The sequence below is a fragment of the Xenopus laevis genome, chromosome 6L (assembly GCF_017654675.1).
Source record: "Xenopus laevis strain J_2021 chromosome 6L, Xenopus_laevis_v10.1, whole genome shotgun sequence".
NCBI lineage: Eukaryota > Metazoa > Chordata > Amphibia > Anura > Pipidae > Xenopus > Xenopus laevis.
Window position 1 is genome coordinate 24,092,555 of NC_054381.1, and position 19,723 is coordinate 24,112,277.

Below are 19,723 nucleotides of genomic sequence, written 5' to 3' on the forward strand. Positions count from 1 at the left end.
CCCTCCAAAGTGCGCGACAAGTCGAGTACAGACAGCAGAGTAAAAGGTAGCGTCCAGTTCCTACCCTCGGGATCCTGGTGACGTCACGGTCACATGACCCTACCACGTGACCGCTCTTTCGCGGATGAGCTATTATTGAGCGGTAAATTCAAATAAGCGTAAAGCGATAATGGATTCCTGACTGGCGGCAGGCTGCGAACTTTTCATAGGGCCTGAAAATGAATCCCCGGGGTTGCTAAGCGCTTAATGTACGTTTTGTACAGCGTGTGGGGCTGATGGGGTGGGGTTACTGATTGTGCTGCTGATTCTTCCTGGGTCAATATACCTCTAAGTATTTTCGTGTATGTTTGGGAGGGGTCACTGTGCCTCTGGATGTTCGGGGGCTTCAGTGTGACTGGATGATTGTGGTGTGGGGGGTTCACTGTGCCTCTTGATTCCAGGGGTTACCTTTTAGGCTGTTTTGTGTTTTTGGGTGCCAGAGCTGCCATTAGAATTTAGAAATCACAGGGCCCCGTACAACAACGCCCAGATCCAGCCCACTCCACACAACGGTTAAAAGACCACACAAGTTGTAAAAAGTTATTGATGGTCAGGGCCCCCTTATAAATAAAAAAATTGATGGTCAGGCCCCCCCTACAAGTTACAAAAAATAACTGGTGACCAGGGCCCCCTATAAGTTAAAAATAAACATTAGCGCCAGGGCCCCCTTTTACAAGTTTGGGATATTTTTTTAAGAAAAAGATTGGTGGCAGGGGCCTATAGAATATTAAAATAATACATTGGTGGCCAGGGGATTAAATATAAAAAAACACAAATTGGTGTTCAGTAGAATTGAACTTGTGGCTTCAGGACTTCAACTTCGCCTCCTTTTGTGATTTTGGGTCTTTTCGCCGCTTCAAGACTTAAATTTCGGCTATTTTTTCGGGTCTTTTCTCCGTTTCAGGACTTCGGCACTTCCGCATTTCGGTTGTTTGGGACTTCGGAAATGGCCACACGGCTTCGTCGCTGTCAAGGGGGGCCCGGCGCTTTTAAAAGTGCAGCACTGCCGGGTGCCCTTTCAGGCCCCCTGCCCCTCCCCCCTGATGGCGGCCCTGTTTGGTGCTATGGAATTTTTATGTTGGGTGTGTAATGAGGGTGCTTTGTAATGTTAAAGGGATCCTGTCATCGGAAAACATGTTTTTTTTCAAAACGCATCAGTTAATAGTGCTATTCCAGCAGAATTCTTCACTGAAATTCATTTATCAAAAGAGCAAACATATTTTTTTATATTCAATTTTAAAATCTGACGTGGGGCTAGACCTATTGTTAATTTCCCAGCTGCCCCTGGTCATGTGACTTGTGCCTGAACTTTAGGAGAGAAATGCTTTCTGGCAGGCTGCTGTTTTTCCTTCTCAATGTAACTGAATGTGTCTCAGTGGGACATGGGTTTTTACTATTGAGTGTTGTTCTTAGATCTACCAGGCAGCTGTTATCTTGTGTTAGCGAACTGTTATCTGATTACCTTCCCATTGTTCTTTTGTTTGGCTGCCGGGGGGGGAAAAAGGGAGGGGGGGTGATATCACTCCAACTTGCAGTACAGCAGTAAAGAGTGATTGAAGTTTATCAGATCACAAGTCACATTACTTGGTGCAGCTGGGAAATTGACAATATGTCTAGCCCCATATCAGATTTCAAAATTGAATATAAAAAAATCTGTTTGCTCTTTTGAGAAATGGATTTCAGTGCAGAATTCTGCTGGAGCAGCACTATTAACTGATTCATTTTGAAAAGATTTTTTTTTTTCCCCATGACAGTATCCCTTTAAGTACATTGAGTGTGATTTTAAATCATTGTCATGTTAACGTGTGTGCTGTGTAAAGTATGTTAATTATAATGGGGTCCATGTTTTGTCATGCATTTGTGCAATGTGTTGACGTGCTCTCAATCTGCATCTCCATATCATTAGGGTTATAATGGGCCAGTCTTGGATCTCATAAATCCTAGTTCCTCCTGTAGTTGGATATGGCTTCTTATCCCTTTTTTTAGTGTATGACTTAAAAAAAAAAATTCCAAATCCTATTTTATCATGTTAATCAAGCAAAATGAACTTTAATTACACTGTAAAAATTATTTGAATCTTGTTTCCTTCAGTCTGGGAATTCATAATTATAGCAGGCAGGAGCCATTTTGTGGACACTGTTATTAAGACAAGCTTTGCATCATCTCAGAATCTTGTTTGTGCACCAGAATGTGGGACGTGATGTCCATCCCCATGTCCTGGCTACACAATTAAATGGTGAAGAGAACTGGGGGGAATGTGTGGAGAGCAGTGACATCTAGGAAGTGCTGAATGGAAAGTGAAAGTAATTTGGGTTTCATGTTTAATTTGAAAAGGACATTTATTATACAGCTTTTTATGTCTGTTTGACAGGTCCACTTTAATTCACAGAACTAATTACTTTTAGTAATTGTTCAGTTAATTTAGGCATTAAACATGTCCATAATTCTTTTTATCCTATTTTACAGCTGCTGTTGGAATCAAATGGCCTCCTGACTCTCCTTTTGTCTCCGCAGTTTTGTACAATTTACAGGGTTTATTTTTTGTCTTTTGTTTTGCCAGGAATGGAAGTGGAACTCCTTAAAGAAAAGCTTTGATTTTATTTACTATGTCGTTGATTTGTTTCTGATCCTGCTTCATGGTTTCGTGTATTTTTTTTTTTTATAAAATTGTAAATAAAATGGCCTTTTTTGTTTGAAGTACAATTTTTGGCTAGTTTATTTTTAGAAGTGAAGAGGAAACTTTATCTACTTGCCCAGAAATAGACCACCAGTTAAAGTTGACATCCCTAGATGTATGGAGAGTACATTCCCTGTATGTTTAGATAAGGGCAGAGACATGCTCAGATTCGGGGAGCTTAGTCGCCCAGCGACAAATCTCTTCTTTGGGGGGCGACTAATCTCCCCGAACTGCCTTCCCCTGGCTAAAATGTAAATTGCCGGCGGGATGGCAATCGGTGCACTTCGTTTTCCAAAGTTGCATCACGAGGAAACTTCGGGCGATTTCGGAAAACAGAGAGATCTGCCATCCTGCCGGCGATTTAAATTCTAGCTGGCAGGAGGCAGTTCGGAGAGATTAGTTGTCTCCCAAGAAGAGGAGATTTATCAATGGGTGACTAAATCTTCGCGTGTTACCCTAATGCTTCTATAAAGACGCATACAATAATGTCTGAGCTGTAGACAGTGTGGTAATTGAGGGGGCTGCCAATCACAAACTATGATTTACTTGCTTAAACCATACAAAATGCATAAGATACAGACTATCACACAACACAAAAATCCTCAATGTATTTTATAATCAGTCCCCAGTAACTAGGCATTATGTGGAAGTGGTTCATGCTTATTCATTTTGGAGGCAATAGAAGATCTAACCCTTCATTAATCAGAAACGTGAGTCCCTTCTAAGCCTGAAACAAAGGGAAGTCTTATGGGTAAACAAACTCCACAGCTCAGATATAATTAATTCTTATTGGAAGCAAAACCAGCCTATTGGGTTGTTTTAATGTTTACATGAATTTCTAGTAGACTTAAGGTATGAAGATCCACGTTATGGAAGGATGTATTATCTGGAAAGCCCCAGGTCCCCAGCATTCTGCATAACAAGTCCCATACCTGTATCAATCTTATGCAGTTTTCCCAGCACGTCCCTTAACTTCTTATTAAGTGGGCTCGCCTTCTTAGTTAGGTCACACCATAAAAGCCAATTATTCGACAATTAACTTAGTGTGAAGGAGGCCACAAACATCCGCAGTACTGTGCTGCAACTTTTCCACAACATGTTTCGAGTCGACATGGACCCTTTTTAAATCAGGGATCCCCAACATTTTCTACCTGTGAGCAACATTCAGATTTAAAAGGAGCTGGGGAGCAACACAAGCATGAAAAATGTTCCTGAAGGTACCAAATAAGTACTGTGATTGACCATTTAATAGCCTCCATGAAAACATATTTTATGAGAATTTTCATTAAAGAAAACAACTTTTACTTTAATTTATTGAAATGATAGTATAAACTAATGAATTGTAGGAACTACTATAATTATACTATGTATTGTAGAAAACATCAGCACATGAATTTAGCTCTGTTGGAGCAAAGCAATGTTTTTAAATTATTTTTGTAGAGGTGCAGTTAATTAACATATTGATTACGTCTGTGCACTCCAGTGTGGGTATAAGTGGTGGATTTGAATTGAGCATGCTCAAGTCTCCGAGGAAGTATGTAAATATGAAACGCGTCAGACCTTGAGCTGATGTTGTCCATTCTTTTATCAATGTAACAAATTAAGGCGATTCTTTTAAGTGAAAACAGAAGCGATCATTTGGCCTTTGAAGTGTGCCGCAACATTTTGACTTGCAGTAGCCTCCATGAAGACTGGCAGTCTACAGGGGCTTCAGTTTGGCAGTACATCTAGATTTTATGCAACCAAAACTTCAAAAATAAGCTCCTGATTTGAGGCCATGGGGAGCCACATCCAAGAGATCGGAGAGTAACATGTTGCTCACGAGCTACTGGTTTGGGACCACTGGTCTAAATGATGCTTGGAGCCTGAAACCGTATCAATAGCACTAATTATTTACTTCATTCTAATTTGCAGATATTGAACTTGTATGAATATATTGAAGTTTCATTATGCGAATATTTAAAGCTACCGTTCAGATAAACTGGTAAGGTCTACAGCCTATAATTCTACATGTCCTCTACTGTTTGTTTTTAGTATATTTAAACCGAATTCTTTATATTGAGATAATTGTGGTAGGCTAGCTTTTTGGCAGGCAGTACCGCTACATCTTGAACAGTCTGTTTTTAATAATAATTGTTATTTAATAGGTATGGACTTGATTTGCACATTGGGTGTATACCCACACAGGTTGCTCGATCCCAAGATCACTATGATGACATTCTACTACTAACACCTGTGGCTATTCAGCCTTGTTAATTTATATATCAACAGGGATTGGACTACTAGGGGGTGGTGATGTGTGTTTTAAATTATTACCATGTATCTGGTTTTGTAACACTTGAGAAAGGGCACTGAAGGCCCGAAATATGTTGTTTGTCAGTCGACAATAAACACTAATTCACAGCAGTAAATCTGCATTTGAGTTCTCTCCTCTCTTTTGTGGTTAAATATTGATGTGCGGTACATCTATACTCAAGGGGATAGAAGCATTCTTCATGTAAAACAGCAATTGGCAGTGCACTGGATTCATTCTATTTTGTGTAAAATACACAGTTATGCCCTAAATAATTTCAAAAGACCTCACAAGCAATGCCCCCTCGCAAGCTTTGACTATGGTAGTTCTACCAAGAGCCAGAGATATCTAAATGTTAGAGACGTTCTCCTTTTCTCTCACATGTGGCCTCTTGACTTTGTTCTTTTTCCAGATGTATTTACAATTTGCCTTATGCATTTTCTTGGGTGCAAAGAAAATTCTCACAAGGTCAGGCGTCCACTGAATGGAATTACTAATCTAACTTCAAGTAAATCCATTGAATTATTTAGTAATATAAACAGCCGGTTTGCCCATTTGATAGGCTGGCTCTGGTCTCCTTTGAGGTTCTGGGAAGTATAAGAAGAAAACACTAAATTGATAAATCATAGAACGCTAAGGGAGATATCTTGATCTTTGACAAATCTGCCCCTAAATACATACAGTGGTGTGAAAAACGATTTGCCCCCTTCCTGATTTCTTATTCTTTTGCATGTTTGTCACACAAAATGTTTCTGATCATCAAACACATTTAACTATTAGTCAAAGATAACACAAGTAAACACAAAATGCAGTTTTTAAATGAGGGTTTTTATTATTTAGGGAGAAAAGAAATCCAAACCTGTGTGAAAAAGTAATTTCCCCCTGAACCTAATAACTGGTTGGGCCACCCTTAGCAGCAATAACTGCAATCAAGCGTTTGCGATAACTTGCAACAAGTCTTTTACAGCGCTCTGGAGGAATTTTGGCCCACTCATCTTTGCAGAATTGTTGTAATTCAGCTTTATTTGAGGGTTTTCTAGCATGAACCGCCTTTTTAAGGTCATGCCACAACATCTCAATAGGATTCAGGTCAGGACTTTGACTAGGCCACTCCAAAGTCTTCATTTTGTTTTTCTTCAGCCATTCAGAGGTGGATTTGCTGGTGTGTTTTGGGTCATTGTCCTGCTGCAGCACCCAAGATCGCTTCAGCTTGAGTTGACGAACAGATGGCCGGACATTCTCCTTCAGGATTTTTGGTAGACAGTAGAATTCATGGTTCCATCTATCACAGCAAGTCTTCCAGGTCCTGAAGCAGCAAAACAACCCCAGACCATCACACTACCCCCACCATATTTTACTGTTGGTATGATGTTCTTTTTCTGAAATGCTGTGTTACTTTTACGCCAGATGTAATGGGACGCGCACCTTCCAAAAAGTTCAACTTTTGTCTTGTCGGTCCACAAGGTATTTTCCCAAAAGTCTTGGCAATCATTGAGATGTTTTTTAGCAAAATTGAGACGAGCCTTAATGTTCTTTTTGCTTAAAAGTGGTTTGCTCCTTGGAGATCTGCCATGCAGGCCGTTTTTGCCCAGTCTCTTTCTTATGGTGGAGTCGTGAACACTGACCTTAATTGAGGCAAGTGAGGCCTGCAGTTCTTTAGATGTTGTCCTGGGGTCTTTTGTGGCCTCTCGGATGAGTTGTCTCTGCGCTCTTGGGGTAATTTTGGTCGGCCGGCCACTCCTGGGAAGGTTCACCACTGTTCCATGTTTTTGCCATTTGTGGATAATGGCTCTCACTGTGGTTCGCTGGAGTCCCAAAGCTTTAGAAATGGCTTTATAACCTTTGAAATTGAACTCAGGTGTGATAAACCACAGTTAAGTTATTTTTTAACAAGGGGGGCAATCACTTTTTCACACAGGCCCATGTAGATTTGGAGTTTTTTTTCTCCCTTAATAACGTAAACCTTCATTTAAAAACTGCATTTTGTGTTCAATTATGTTATCTTTGACTAATAGTTAAAGGTTTTTGATGAGCAGAAACATTTAAGTGTGACAAACATGCAAAAGAATAAGAAATCAGGAAGGGGGCAAATAGTTTTTCACACCACTGTACATAATCTGAAGAAATTGGATGAGGTAGAGGTTTTAAAGTGACTTTCCTTCGAGATGGACAGGGATATTATTATTATACTGGTTTAAATTCAAAACATAACAATCATAACTCAAGTAATGGCAAGTAATCTGTGCTTTTTTCCCTTCTTCCTTCTCCCCCTTTGCCTTCTGTGCTTTTCTGCTGCCCCACCCTTCTCTCCCCAATTTTTTAAACCTCCCCCATTTTGCTCTTAAAATTTAAATTCCTCTCCATTTTGATTTTTCTATGTTACACTTTCTCTTTTGCTATTTCTGTGTAGAAATTGTATATGGGCGTTGTTGTACGGGACATAAGAAAGGAAACTGCTGGCTCTAATCTCTCTCAATAACCACTTAAAGAATTGTTATCAAAAAGCTTCAAGATATAATCGTGCTTAAAACATTCAGTGACGGAAAACAACTACTGGGTAGCGTCTCACCGAGTAGAAAAATTGACCTGGGTGTCCAAACCCCAGGTCTGTCGCTTGAAAGGTTACCAAATAAACTTCAGTGTTATAAATGGTCAGCAGAGCTTACACTCACCAAATTGGCCAGGAGGCCCGGGTGCCGTGCCCCGAACCGGTAGCTTAGGCAATGAACATTGCTGTATGGGGCCCTGTGATTTCTAATGTTCCACACACACACATATATATATCATGTTTTAATGTTATTGTCTTTATTTATTGGTTTTGACTTCACAAGGTATTATCATTGTAACATCATCATCAACCTAGCAGCTAAGATTCACATATTAATCTAAAGCCTCAACTATGATTCTGATATCAACAGCCTAGAAGCTGTAAAATATAATGGTTAACATAGGTCATTTTGTGCTTAGAGGTTACTGTCGTTTAATTACTGCTTTTAACTAACACACTAGGGAATGATGATTATGACATCATCAGCCTGGTGTGATCATTATGACATCATCAGCTTAGAAGCTATTGAACATTGAGCCTGAATCACAGATCATTATGACATCATCAGTTGAGAAACTGTTAAACAGTAAGCCTGACACACAGGTCATTTCGTGTTTAGAGGTTTATGGTGCAACACGCAACTTTGTTGTCTGTGGATACACCATGTTTCTAAACATTAATCACAAAACTGTGAGTATAAGAATTGTATATACTGTATATATAGCTGTGTATGTATGCATATGTATATATACCGATTTGATGCCCCATTTTCATTTTGGCATCATGTTATTTTAGCCAGTGACATGCTAATATATCTTTAATATGTTTCTAACCCAAGTTCTTTGTGTCTTTGTGCAGAACAAACACTCAATCATCATGATCATCTTTATCATCATAACTGGATTGTTTTTACATTCAACGTCAGGTAAATAGAGGGTTTTATTTCTTTTTCCACTGGCTGTCCCTTTAGAACAGGGATCCCCAACCTTTTGAACCCGTGAGCAACATTCAGAAGTAAAAGGAGTTGGGGAGCAACACTAGCATGAAAAATGTTCTTTTTCCACTGGCTGTCCCTTTAGAACTATATGAAATCCTCTTGCACAAATGCTTTAAGGAAAGGGTTTCAGCAGTGGTGTAACTAGATGTTACTGGGCCCCACAGCAAATTAATTTTAGGGCCCCCAACATATCCAGAGGTTGTCCTGTTTTACCAATATTTATTGAAATGTATATGAATTAGATCCTCATGGGCCCCTATGCCTCCTGGGCCCCCTGCAGCCTCAGGGTCTGCTTCCTCTGTAGTTACGACCCATGGTTTCAGGCCCCTATAGGAATAAGTTGTCTGCTAGAGATTGTACTGTAACCTTCAAAAATTTAATGTTTATCCTTCTCTTTCAGCTGTAAAGGTGCAATATTTAACCCTGTTCAAACCCAAAATGACGCTGCAGCTCGGCACCAGGAATATCATACCCTGTTCATTCCACACAAAGCGTCAGCTCAACCCTCTCAAAGTAGAGCTTGAGTGGGGCAAAATCCCAGTGGGTAAGGACAAGTACGTCCCTCTAATACGCCTAAAAGAAAACCAGGTGACAACGCCCTCACCTGATCTACTGGATCTCTACGACCTTTTCGTGTCTGAGATTTCAAGAGGGAACTGTTCTTTGGTCATCCGCCACACCACAACCCAAGACAGCGGCACATACATGGTCCGCCTGAAGGTCAAAGGAAAGCTGTTTGAGCCTGTTCCATCAATCAAAATCAGAGTTATGAATCTGCAAACAAGTATGTTAAATGGGGAAAAATCTATTTAGTGGGGGGATATAAATTGTAATATTGATTCACTTTGCTACCCATTGTATATGAGAAAAAACTCTGTGATGTAAATTGTATGTTACAATGTTGATGTAGGTGGAAAGCACAGGTGCTATTCTCATTGTATTTAAAAGATGGGTAATAAAAGTCAGGAACAAAATCTCAGGGAGCCTAGATCTGCATGACACACAGAGATTCATGTTCTCCATTTTGTTTTGGCAGGGACATCACAGGCTACAATATCACATAATAGAGGGAATGATGCCAGAAACCTGAAAGGAAAGAAAGAAGGAGCCAACAGCAACCACCGCTCATATCACTACGACCACCACTAAAATCACTACGACCACCACTCAAATCACTACGACACTTCCAACGACAGTAACATCTATAAATGGAAGTGATTTTATCAGCTGGTACATCCTCCCTAAACTCAACGGCAATGAGACTGTAGCCCTTATTATAGTGCTGGTTGTTGGAGCTATACTTACTGCATTCTCTGTGTTGGGAGTCGTTGCATGGTAAGTCTTTTTTTGTTATTTATTTAGAAAGAAAGGTATAAACCAGACCTAGTTAGGACAACTTTGCCCACAGCTTTCTAAAAGTTCTCCCCAGCTGCATCTCATCAGAAATCTCATGATCCCCTCTGAAACACGATAGATAGGGAAATGTGAGACTTGTATTTGTGTAACTTTTCTTTTTCTTTTCAGGGTTCTATATTTTAAACTTCGGAAGAAAGTGCCACTTGGTGATGTAGAAAACCCAGTAGAAACAACTCCAATAGCAAGCTCTAATGGGTATGTATGCTTGAATTCAATTCTGTAGGTTTGCTAAGCCCACATCTTTCATATATTCCCATGTAAATGGGAGACAATTCAGTACATGCAAGGACTGGCTTGACCATTTAACAAGTGGGACTTCAACAGGTGTGACGGGTAGGGATGCACAGAATCCTCCACAAAAGATTCGGCCAACCCCTAATTGCATCTGGTGTAAAGAGAGACTTGTGTGAAGTCACATTCAGGCAAATGCTGGATTCAGGGCATCCCTAGTCACTAGAACTGTAACATTTCATACGCACACTAATATGGAGATAGATTTCTAAACCATTCCATAGTTCAGTACAACAGAAAACACAAGAAGTTGTTTGCACCAAATGAAAAAAACATATTTTGGATTTAGGCATATATAATCTGTAACTTTATTATCAGGCTCCTATGACCCAGTTTATTACCAAGCTTTGATTTAGGAGGCTTTAAAACCCTGTGCCCTTGTTATGTCTGTGCAGAAAGAACAAGGAATTAACTGGTACGGAAGTTGAGAAAGCTCCTTCTGAGAAAGCAGAGAATGAAGAGGAATCAGATGGGGAGGAAGAAGTTGAGGAAGAAGAAATTGAGGAAGAAGAAATTGAGAAAGAAGAAGTTGAGGAAGAAGAAGTTGAGGAAGAAGAAGTTGAGGAAGAAGAAGTTGAGGAACAGTAAAAAGGGGCATTGTATTCTGATGGAGAGACATTAGAAGCATTATCACATAAGAAAGATGAAAAAGACGGGTCGACTAAACAAATCGACATTCTTTCATCTGTGAGATTTTCCCTGTACTATATCAATAAATAAGTTTAAACCGAATACAATGTTTTCCGTTCTATTCATTTATACAGTATAAGGATGATCAATGTCATTTTAAGTGTTTTTTTTACATTACTCCACTTAAGAGCTAAAATTGTTATGTTAATGAAAAGTTACATAAATATAATTTATGGCAAATGGATTCAGTATTTTATTTAGGCAGCCCGGTACCAACGATTGGCCCTAAATAGTCAGTTTACATTCAATTTTAACATAACGTTCATTAACTTATATTAAAGGGATTGTTCAACTTTAAATGATATTTTAGTAGGATGTAGAGAGTGATATTCTGAGGCAATTTGCAACAGCTTTTCATTTTTTATTATCTGTTTTTTTTAGTGTAGGGATGTGTAAAATAGCCACCCCCTAGTATTTTGTGCAGGCAGTCCCTCATTGTTATGGACACCTATTTGGATCCTAAAATACAGTTGGGAGGGGTACTGTTTGCTCTTTCTGCTCTGAAGCCATGCTTTCAGTCGTCCATCTTGTGCTGGCTCTGACCTGAACAGGCAGGTAGAGCTCTGTGGACCCTAGACAGGTCAGGTCTAGTAAGAATAGGCTACTCACCATTATAGGTTACTCTAGGAGTAACAGACAGACAGGTTATATAGCTGAGCAGCTCCAGGCTCCGACGAGGAGAGTCAGAGGGATTAAGATCCCGGGTACTAATAGCCCAGAAGTAAGGACGAAGTGTATAGGAACAGGGTAGATAGATTATCCTCAGGTTCCACTTAGGGAAAAGGCTGAAAGCTGGTTGTACCTTTATTGCTGCTGAGCTTGTCCTCTTGCCTGTGGGGACTATTACTGACCATATGGTGCTGTGAGTATTGCCTATTCAATGTGAAGCTAAATCCTGTCATGCTCTATTGTATACTCCACTGAGGATTGTGTATGTTCAATAAACCCGTTCATGTTTAAGTTATAAGAACCACTGGCGCCCAATTATTATACCCTGAATCCAGTTACAGTTGCACTACACCCTGCCTCCACACCGTTGCGAGGGCTCACTCCCTAAGATTACAGATCTCATCCGGTGCACATTTATTGGGAGTGGAGCTAAATAGTGGTGTAAATAACACACAATTTACTATAGCGCTACATTAGTAATTTAGCTTTTTATTCGACCACTTTCCAAATTGCTAGTTCAGCAATCTGGTTGCTAGGATCCAAATTACCCTAGCAACAATGCACTGATTTGAATAAGAGACTGGGATATAAATAGGAGAGGCCTGAATATAAAGATGAGCAATAAAAAGAAGCAATAACAATACATTTGTAGATTTACAGAGAATTTGTTTTTTTTAGATGGGGTCAGTGACCCCCATTTGAAAACTGGAAAGAATCAGAAGAAAAAAGCAAATAATTAAAAAACTATAAAAATAATGAAACGTTGCTTCAAATTGGCCATTCTATAACATACTAAAAGTTAACTGAAAGGCAAACGACTCCTTTGAAATGGTGCCTAACAGCCCTCTTTGATTTGATGTTAAAACAGGGTGATACTGTCCATATGCGTGCATTATATTGACATTGCTTATCTAAAATGCAGAAAATTTAAGGCTAGTGCCAGACTAGGGAAATCCGCTCCTCTGCTGCTGCCCTGATTGATGTCCCTGCTGCACCTGGAAGCATTGTCTCTGCCTGGATGGCAAAACATGGCAGATATCAGCAAAAATTTGAGATTTTTTATTAAGCAGGGACATGCGCCGTGTCTGCCTGCACCAGAGCGGAGGCAATGTTTCCAGGTACAGGATCTGTTAAACGAAAACCTGTTATCCAGAAAGCTCTGAATTATGGAAAAGCAGTCTCCCATAGACTTTTCAACAAAATGGACACCAGTACCTTGTTATGCTTCAAACAGGGTAATCCCAACTTTTATTGCAAGGTGCTTCAGACACTGCACAGCCAATCAAAACTCTGTTTGGATCCCTGTTTGAAGCACAACAGGGTACTGGTGTTCCATTTTGTTTAAAAGTATATTGCAGTACTGGTACATGCACCTCTGCACAATTTATATTCTTCAATCAAGTCTCCCATTGACTCCATTTTATCCAAATAATTACATTTTTAAAAATGATTTCCTTTTTCTCTGTAATAATAAAAGAGTAGCTTGTACTTGATCCCAACTAAGATATAATTAATCCTTATTGGAGGCAACACTTTTTGTTTTCTAACAGATATGTGCCTGTGGACATATTGTGCCAAACAGCAAAGATGTAGCAGAAATATATGATAGCTTTTGAACACCTATTACAGCAAAATTCATAACTATGTTGCTATGTCCCCTATCATAGAAAAATTAGTTGCGGTAAACATTAAATGCCCCTTGCGAACACCATTCTTGAAACCAGGAGGGAGCTCCAGTGCAGGTGCTCAAAATGCGTGAGTGCCCAGCTTGTCACTTTATGCATGTGTGTAATGCAGGATATGTAGACTCTGCGCCAATCACATGTCACAGGCAGGCAACTATGAGTGAACTGGGGCATCTGCTCCTCATGCATGTGTCCATGACCCAACATGGAACTGAGCGTTCCCTTACAAATGTCGGTGGAATAGAACTCACAAGGGGCATTTTCTGGCAAAAATAATATTGTTTTGTGAAGGGTGGGCTCTATTAGCCTGAACTTCTGGAGGCGGAAATAGTTATGCTATAAAAGGTGCCCTTTAATTAGGTACTAAAACTGTAGAAAACATTTGAAGGTGGATGTTTTGCATCCTTTAAACTTTCATGAAGCATATTGGATCTTTACTTGTACATACCGTATTCCCAATGGTTAAACACTAGCTAGACATTTATGACATTTTTTTTTTTTACATTACTGTGATTAGTTTATGTAGACTGTACTTGCGGATTATAAGTGCATAGCACAATCTCCACATGGCGGAAGCACCCTAAATGAATGAGGCCATCAGTTTTACTAGTAGTGAAGAAAGACCCTTATATTGCTGGAGCTGCTGTTTCATGTATCCATAGCAGCTGAGCTAGGCTGTATTGCTTTCCTGTGTTTTTTCCCAACACTCTAGATTCATTTTGAATTAGCAATCTTACACATCATCCTGCGCCTTCTTTTTCATCCATGTCCTCAAGATTCCTATGAAAATAGGAAGTATTTTTGTTATCACATTATTGTTATCAGTGGAATACTAGCAATGGTAAGTGATACTGTCTGTGTACAGGCAACTATTCTGGGACAGTTCATGGAGCCTCAGACTGCAAGTTTTGGGGTGAGCTGACAGAGCAGCCAGCAGATAATGGAATAGGCTGAAGAATGAGTACAGTGTACACCTTAGACATTAGGAGGTCATACTGAAGCATCTAAATTGCTCCAATCATTTGCTGCTCCAGTAAATAGTATAGCTGACAAAGGGTTGGGGTTCTGATGATTGAACTACAGAAGGTTCAGAACAGCCGCCATGTTTACATAATTACAAACACAAAGCAATTCTTGGGTAGGGCAGAGAGCCTCAGACTTAGAAGGGGTGCCTTAAAGGGCACCTGCTGGGCAAAAATATTTTCCTCAACCAAAGGTGTGCGCTAAAAGAGCCTGCACTGCGGTTTTGGGGCACAGTCGTTTTTTTTGTTTTTTAAAACAATTGTGCCATCAGTACGAGTGTCCTAGAAGTGTCAGTGGGCAATTTTTAACCAGGAACCTTACCTGGTGAAATTATATAATAAATGGAAGTAATTTTTATTAGTCAGATGATAGATGGCCCTCCAGTTGCTGCACTACAAGCCTAGGGGGCCGATTCATTAACTTCGAGTGAAGGATTCGAAGTAAAAAAACTTCGAATTTCGAAGTGTTTTTTGGGCTACTTCGACCATCGAATGGGCTAGTTTGACCTTCGACTACGAATCGAAGGATTCGTAGTAAAAATCGTTCGACTATTCGATAGTCGAAGTACTGTCTCTTTAAAAAAAACTTCGACCCCCTAGTTCGCCAGATAAAAGCTACCGAAGTCAATGTTAGCCTATGGGGAAGGTCCCCATAGGCTTGCCTAAGTTTTTTTGATCGAAGGATATTCCTTCGATCGTTGGATTCAAATCCTTCGATTCGAAGGATTTAATCGTTCGATCGAAGGAATAATCCTTCGATCGTACGATCGCAGAATTTGCGCTAAATCCTTCAACTTCGATGTCGAAGAATTTCAATTCCTAGTCGAATATCGAGGGTTAATTAACCCTCAATATTCGACCCTTGATGAATCGGCCCCTAAATGTAAGAGACATTCTCCTTTTCTCTCACATGTGGCCTCTTGAGTTTGTACTTTTTCCAGATGTATTTACAATTTGCTTTATGCATTTTCTTGGGTGCAAAGAAAATCCTCACAAGGTTCCCACAGGGCAGGCGTCTACTGAATGGAATTACTAATCCAACTTCAAGTAAATCCATTGAAAAAGGGTCTTTGTCGACTCGGAACATGTTGGAATAAAAAGATGCATCACAGTACTGCGGATGTTTGTGGCCCCCTTCATACTCAGTGAATTGTCCCACACCTGTATATTGTATTCTGTTTTTTATGTGTGAAAGTAGTTACCCATTGCCATGGGCATCCGTAGAAAACTTTCCGGGGGGGCAAGGAATTACTTGTACCATTATTTTGCTTTCCACACAAACCTAACAGCTTTTCTATAAATATATAAAGTAGTAGCTGTTGCACATGTATAGCATTGCCATTCTATTCGTGACTAGGGTTGCCACCTTTATTAAAAAATTTTGTCGGCCAGTGGGGGGCTGGCACCAAAAAGGGGCTGTCTGTGATGCTAAAAGGGGGCAGGGCTAAGTGGTGCGCTGCAAAAGGGGCGGAGCAACATCGCACAGCGCTGGAAAAAAGGTAAGTTCTTTGAGAATTGGGGGCAGGCCAGGGGCTTTTTTAAAAGGGTATTGCATTGCCGGTAACTTTGTAATACCGGCCCCGGCCTTGGCAGGTGTTTTACCGGCTAGGCCGGTAAAATACCAGCCTGGTGGCAACTCTATTCGTGACACAAACGCATTGTTTGCCAGGACAGCAATTGGTAAGTTCTATTTCTTAGCACAATTACTAGCCAGTGGTTTGTAGAATGTTTGTCCCTCTAGAGTTCTAGTTACAGCTGGATACATACAGCGAAGCCTCTAATTTTAAGTTTTTCAATGTCATACAGGTATGGGATCTGTTATCCAGAATACTCAGGACCTGGGGTTTTCCGGATAATGGATCTTTCCGTAATTTGGATCTTCATACCTCAAGTCTACTAGAAAATCATGTAAACATTAAATAAACCCAATAGGCTGGTTTTACTTCCAATAAGGATTAATGATATCTTAGTTTGGCTCAGGTACAAGCTACTGTTTTATTATTACAGAGAAAAAGGAAATCATTTTTCAAAATTTGGACTATTTGAATAAAATGGAGTCTATGGGAGACAACCTTTCCGTAATTTGGAGCTTTCTGGATAACGGGTTTCCAGATAACTGGTCCCATGCCTGTACAATTTTTTTGTAGTCCCAACTATACATAACGCATCATTTCCTGACTTTACACCATTTATTCCGGTCCCCTGAAAAATGTAAAATGGGGGTTCTATTGTACATAAAGTAGAGTAATAACAGCAGGAAGAGGTTGTGCACAACAAAATGTCACTAGTATAGAAACTATGTCTATACATTCTATTTCAGTCTAGGGGAAAGCTGCTTTGTTCCCAAAGTGGCAGAAGGTTTAAAGATAAGAGTCATCCAAAATATGGATTCAGGGGAGAGGGGGTGAAGTGCAAAAATATTTATTATAGATATTTCTATGTATAAAGAGTGAGGCAGAGAGTGATTAGAGATGGAGAGGTGAGTGTGAAGGTAACTCAGCAGAATGAGAGGGGAAAGGGTAAAAGGACAGTGAATAGAGTGAGAACATGGATAGGTGGGGGATTCAATGGAGCAGCGGGGCAAATAACTGTAGGGGTTAATGTGCTTTGTGGCGGATGCACTAAAAGAATGGTTTAAGGCAAAACCCACGGACAACTTGTGCATATAAGATTCAATAATAAATGTAGTTACAGAGCTATACATAGGTTTGTTATAGTCTCTATAACTCTCACACACACAGGGTTTGTCAGACCTTCTTAAACACAGTTGCCCTTACACTCATTAACAGGAACTTCATTGGAATAGGCATTGGGATGGTCCATTATTTAAAGGGGTGCTAACCACAAGATTTAAGCCTTTTATAGGATTATTGCAGATTCTTAATGGTAATTTTAAGAAATGTGTTCATGTAAAAAAAGAACAAAAAAATAAATATACATGTAACACCTATTTGGGCTGCATAGCACACAAATAGTTAAACTGTCCAGCTAGCAGTAGTAGCATGGGTTACACTGCGACTTCACACAACAGGGTCAGGGCCTTCGCCATGTGGAAGTGTTCCCTCTATGGTGTAGTGCAACTACATCCCCCCCAGGCTACTGTGCATACAACAAAAGATGGGCGCCAGGAGGTTCTTGCAGTAAAACAGAAAACGGTTTATTTAACTATGCACGAGGCAAGTGACCACAGGTTTAGTAGTCACGCAGGAGCTGAGGCAATAGCACATTTCTCACACAGAGCTGCAGGCATTAGGCATTTCTCACAGAGGAAAGATCTCCATTAGGCATTTGCAGTATTCACACACATTCCCTCCTGGAAGTTGTCAGGAAAGCAGCTTCTACCCTACAGTCCCTCTTCACTGAGGTCCCTGACTGGAGGCAACACACAGAGCCTCTGGGAAGCTACTCCCTTACTGCAAATCCTTGTTGGAGCTTCAGCTGCTCTTTCTCTCTCACCTCTCTGCCTTTCTCTCCTAGAGAGACTATGACAAGTCTGCCCTAGTGTAACTATTCCTCATTCACGGGGTTTCCTGGTCCCCGACTTCTTCTCCAAAGCACATGGGCCATTCTGGGCCTAGCTGTACCCAGGCTCCCCTGAGCACACCCAGCTGGATCACCATCCACAGGCCAAAGAGGAAGAGGCCACTCCCTACACACACTATATAGCAGTGTAGCAGGGGAGTGTCATTCTCTCCTGGCAGATCACTCTAAGAAAAAGGTGGGGGCCTTAAAGCTGCAGGGCAGATTAACCCATAGGGGCCCCTACATACATATGGCAAGAGAATATCCTTTATTATAAAGGACAAGTCTATGGAGGGACAAGTGCCCCCCCACCCCTATCTGTGGATGGCCATGCCTTAGGGACAAAGGGAAAGAGATCTCATTGGCTCTCCCCTGATGACTTAATGGACTCATGTATCAGCCGTTATGATCTTACATTGTTTCTATGACAACCCCTAACGGTCCCTTACTCACGGCGGCCATGTCAGTTGATTTGCAGACACAGGAAACTTAATGAAGGCCAGGCTAAATAGACATCACTGGCAGACAAAAGACTACTGATTACAATTAAATGTGACGGGTAAAGAACCTGGCAAACAGAAATGCAGCATGTCGATGCCACCAGCAAAGAGATTCACAGTGTGTCAGGTTCCTGAGGGACCGGCAAAGTGAGCTGTGAGATGCTGGTGGCTTAGACACAGTCTGCAGGTTTGTCAGGTCAGCCCTTAGGGGCGAAGGTAAGAAGATAGACTGATAGAGACTACTGACTTGCAAACAAAGGGAAAGATCTGATTGGCTCTGCTCTGATGACTTCCTGGTCTGCGTCTGTTCTCTTACATGCAATTCTCTTCCCACAGCTGAAGGTTCTGCCTTGACAACATATTTCCAAAAAAGTTTAAAGGGGAACTATTGTGAAACTGAACATTTAATATACGTTTCACCTCATGGAAATTAATAACTGTCTATATATCATCCATTATAAAAGTCTGTACCATTTTTTGAAATAATAAAGTTTCTTGCTTCCCTTCTCCCAGCAATCTTTGCAAGTTTTGTATCACAGTCAGTTTTTTGAACATCTAGATATCACCCAGTGCTATTAATGAGTATTGGCTCATGTACTTTATGCTAATCATACCTGGTATGAGGCTAAGCCCCTGTCAACCATAGGGGTGGCCACATTAACTCATGAGCAATACTCAAAATTATTGCAATGCCTGGGATGGTGTAAATGATTATGCATATATTTCTAATGTGATAGTACAAAACGCCATAAATGGTTCAAAATCATTTTTCATAAACATGAAACGCTATGTGCCAATGGGGTTAAATGGTACAAGCTCCAATAATGGAAGATAGAGAAGAGATAACCTAAAGAAATAATGATTCAATTGTAGCAGTAAATCTATTGTCTATCACAAAATAATCTCATTATTAGTCATAGTTTCCTTTAAAGAACAATAAAAGTAGTTTGAGGAGGAGCAAAATCTTTTTGAAGGTTCACTCTTTGGCCAGAGGCCCTCTGTAATGTTCTACCATTGGTTGAATGTCCAACCTTTGCCCAAAGTCTCTTTGGAGGTCCACCCTTTGGCCTGTGCTCACCTTGATTGTTTTACCATTGGTCAAGGTCCTCTTTGAAACTCCAACCTTTGCCCAAAACCTCCTTGTTTGTTTGTTTTTTTATAACATTGTGGTATTAATTGCAAGGAAAACACTAGTCCATGCCAGTTACCAATGATTTTTACCTATATCACCCAAAATATTTCATGGCTACAGTTAGGGGCAGATTTACATATGGTCAAATAGAGGGTTAATTAACCCTCGATATTCGACTGCCGAATGTAAATCCTTCGACATCGAAGTCGAAGAATTTACCGGAAATAGTTCAATCGTATGAA

At 40.3% G+C, this 19,723-nt stretch overlaps 1 protein-coding gene across 4 annotated transcripts; it reads left to right on the plus strand.

Moving 5' to 3' along the window:
* Positions 1-12: 12 nt before the first annotated feature.
* LOC108718777 lies at positions 13-10,990 on the plus strand. Of its 4 annotated transcripts, none has more exons than XM_041565838.1 (6): positions 13-142; positions 8,416-8,482; positions 8,955-9,338; positions 9,591-9,889; positions 10,079-10,165; positions 10,657-10,990. In XM_041565838.1, the coding sequence occupies exons 2-4, from the start codon at positions 8,434-8,436 to the stop codon at positions 9,701-9,703; spliced, it is 546 nt and encodes a 181-aa protein (XP_041421772.1). In that variant the 5' UTR covers positions 13-142; positions 8,416-8,433; the 3' UTR covers positions 9,704-9,889; positions 10,079-10,165; positions 10,657-10,990. The 4 variants fall into 4 exon arrangements, with proteins under 4 accessions (XP_041421772.1, XP_041421770.1, XP_041421771.1 ...); XM_041565836.1 differs by having other exon boundaries at positions 42-248; XM_041565837.1 differs by lacking the exon at positions 13-142 and adding an exon at positions 4,564-4,700.
* The last annotated feature ends 8,733 nt before the right edge of the window (positions 10,991-19,723 follow it).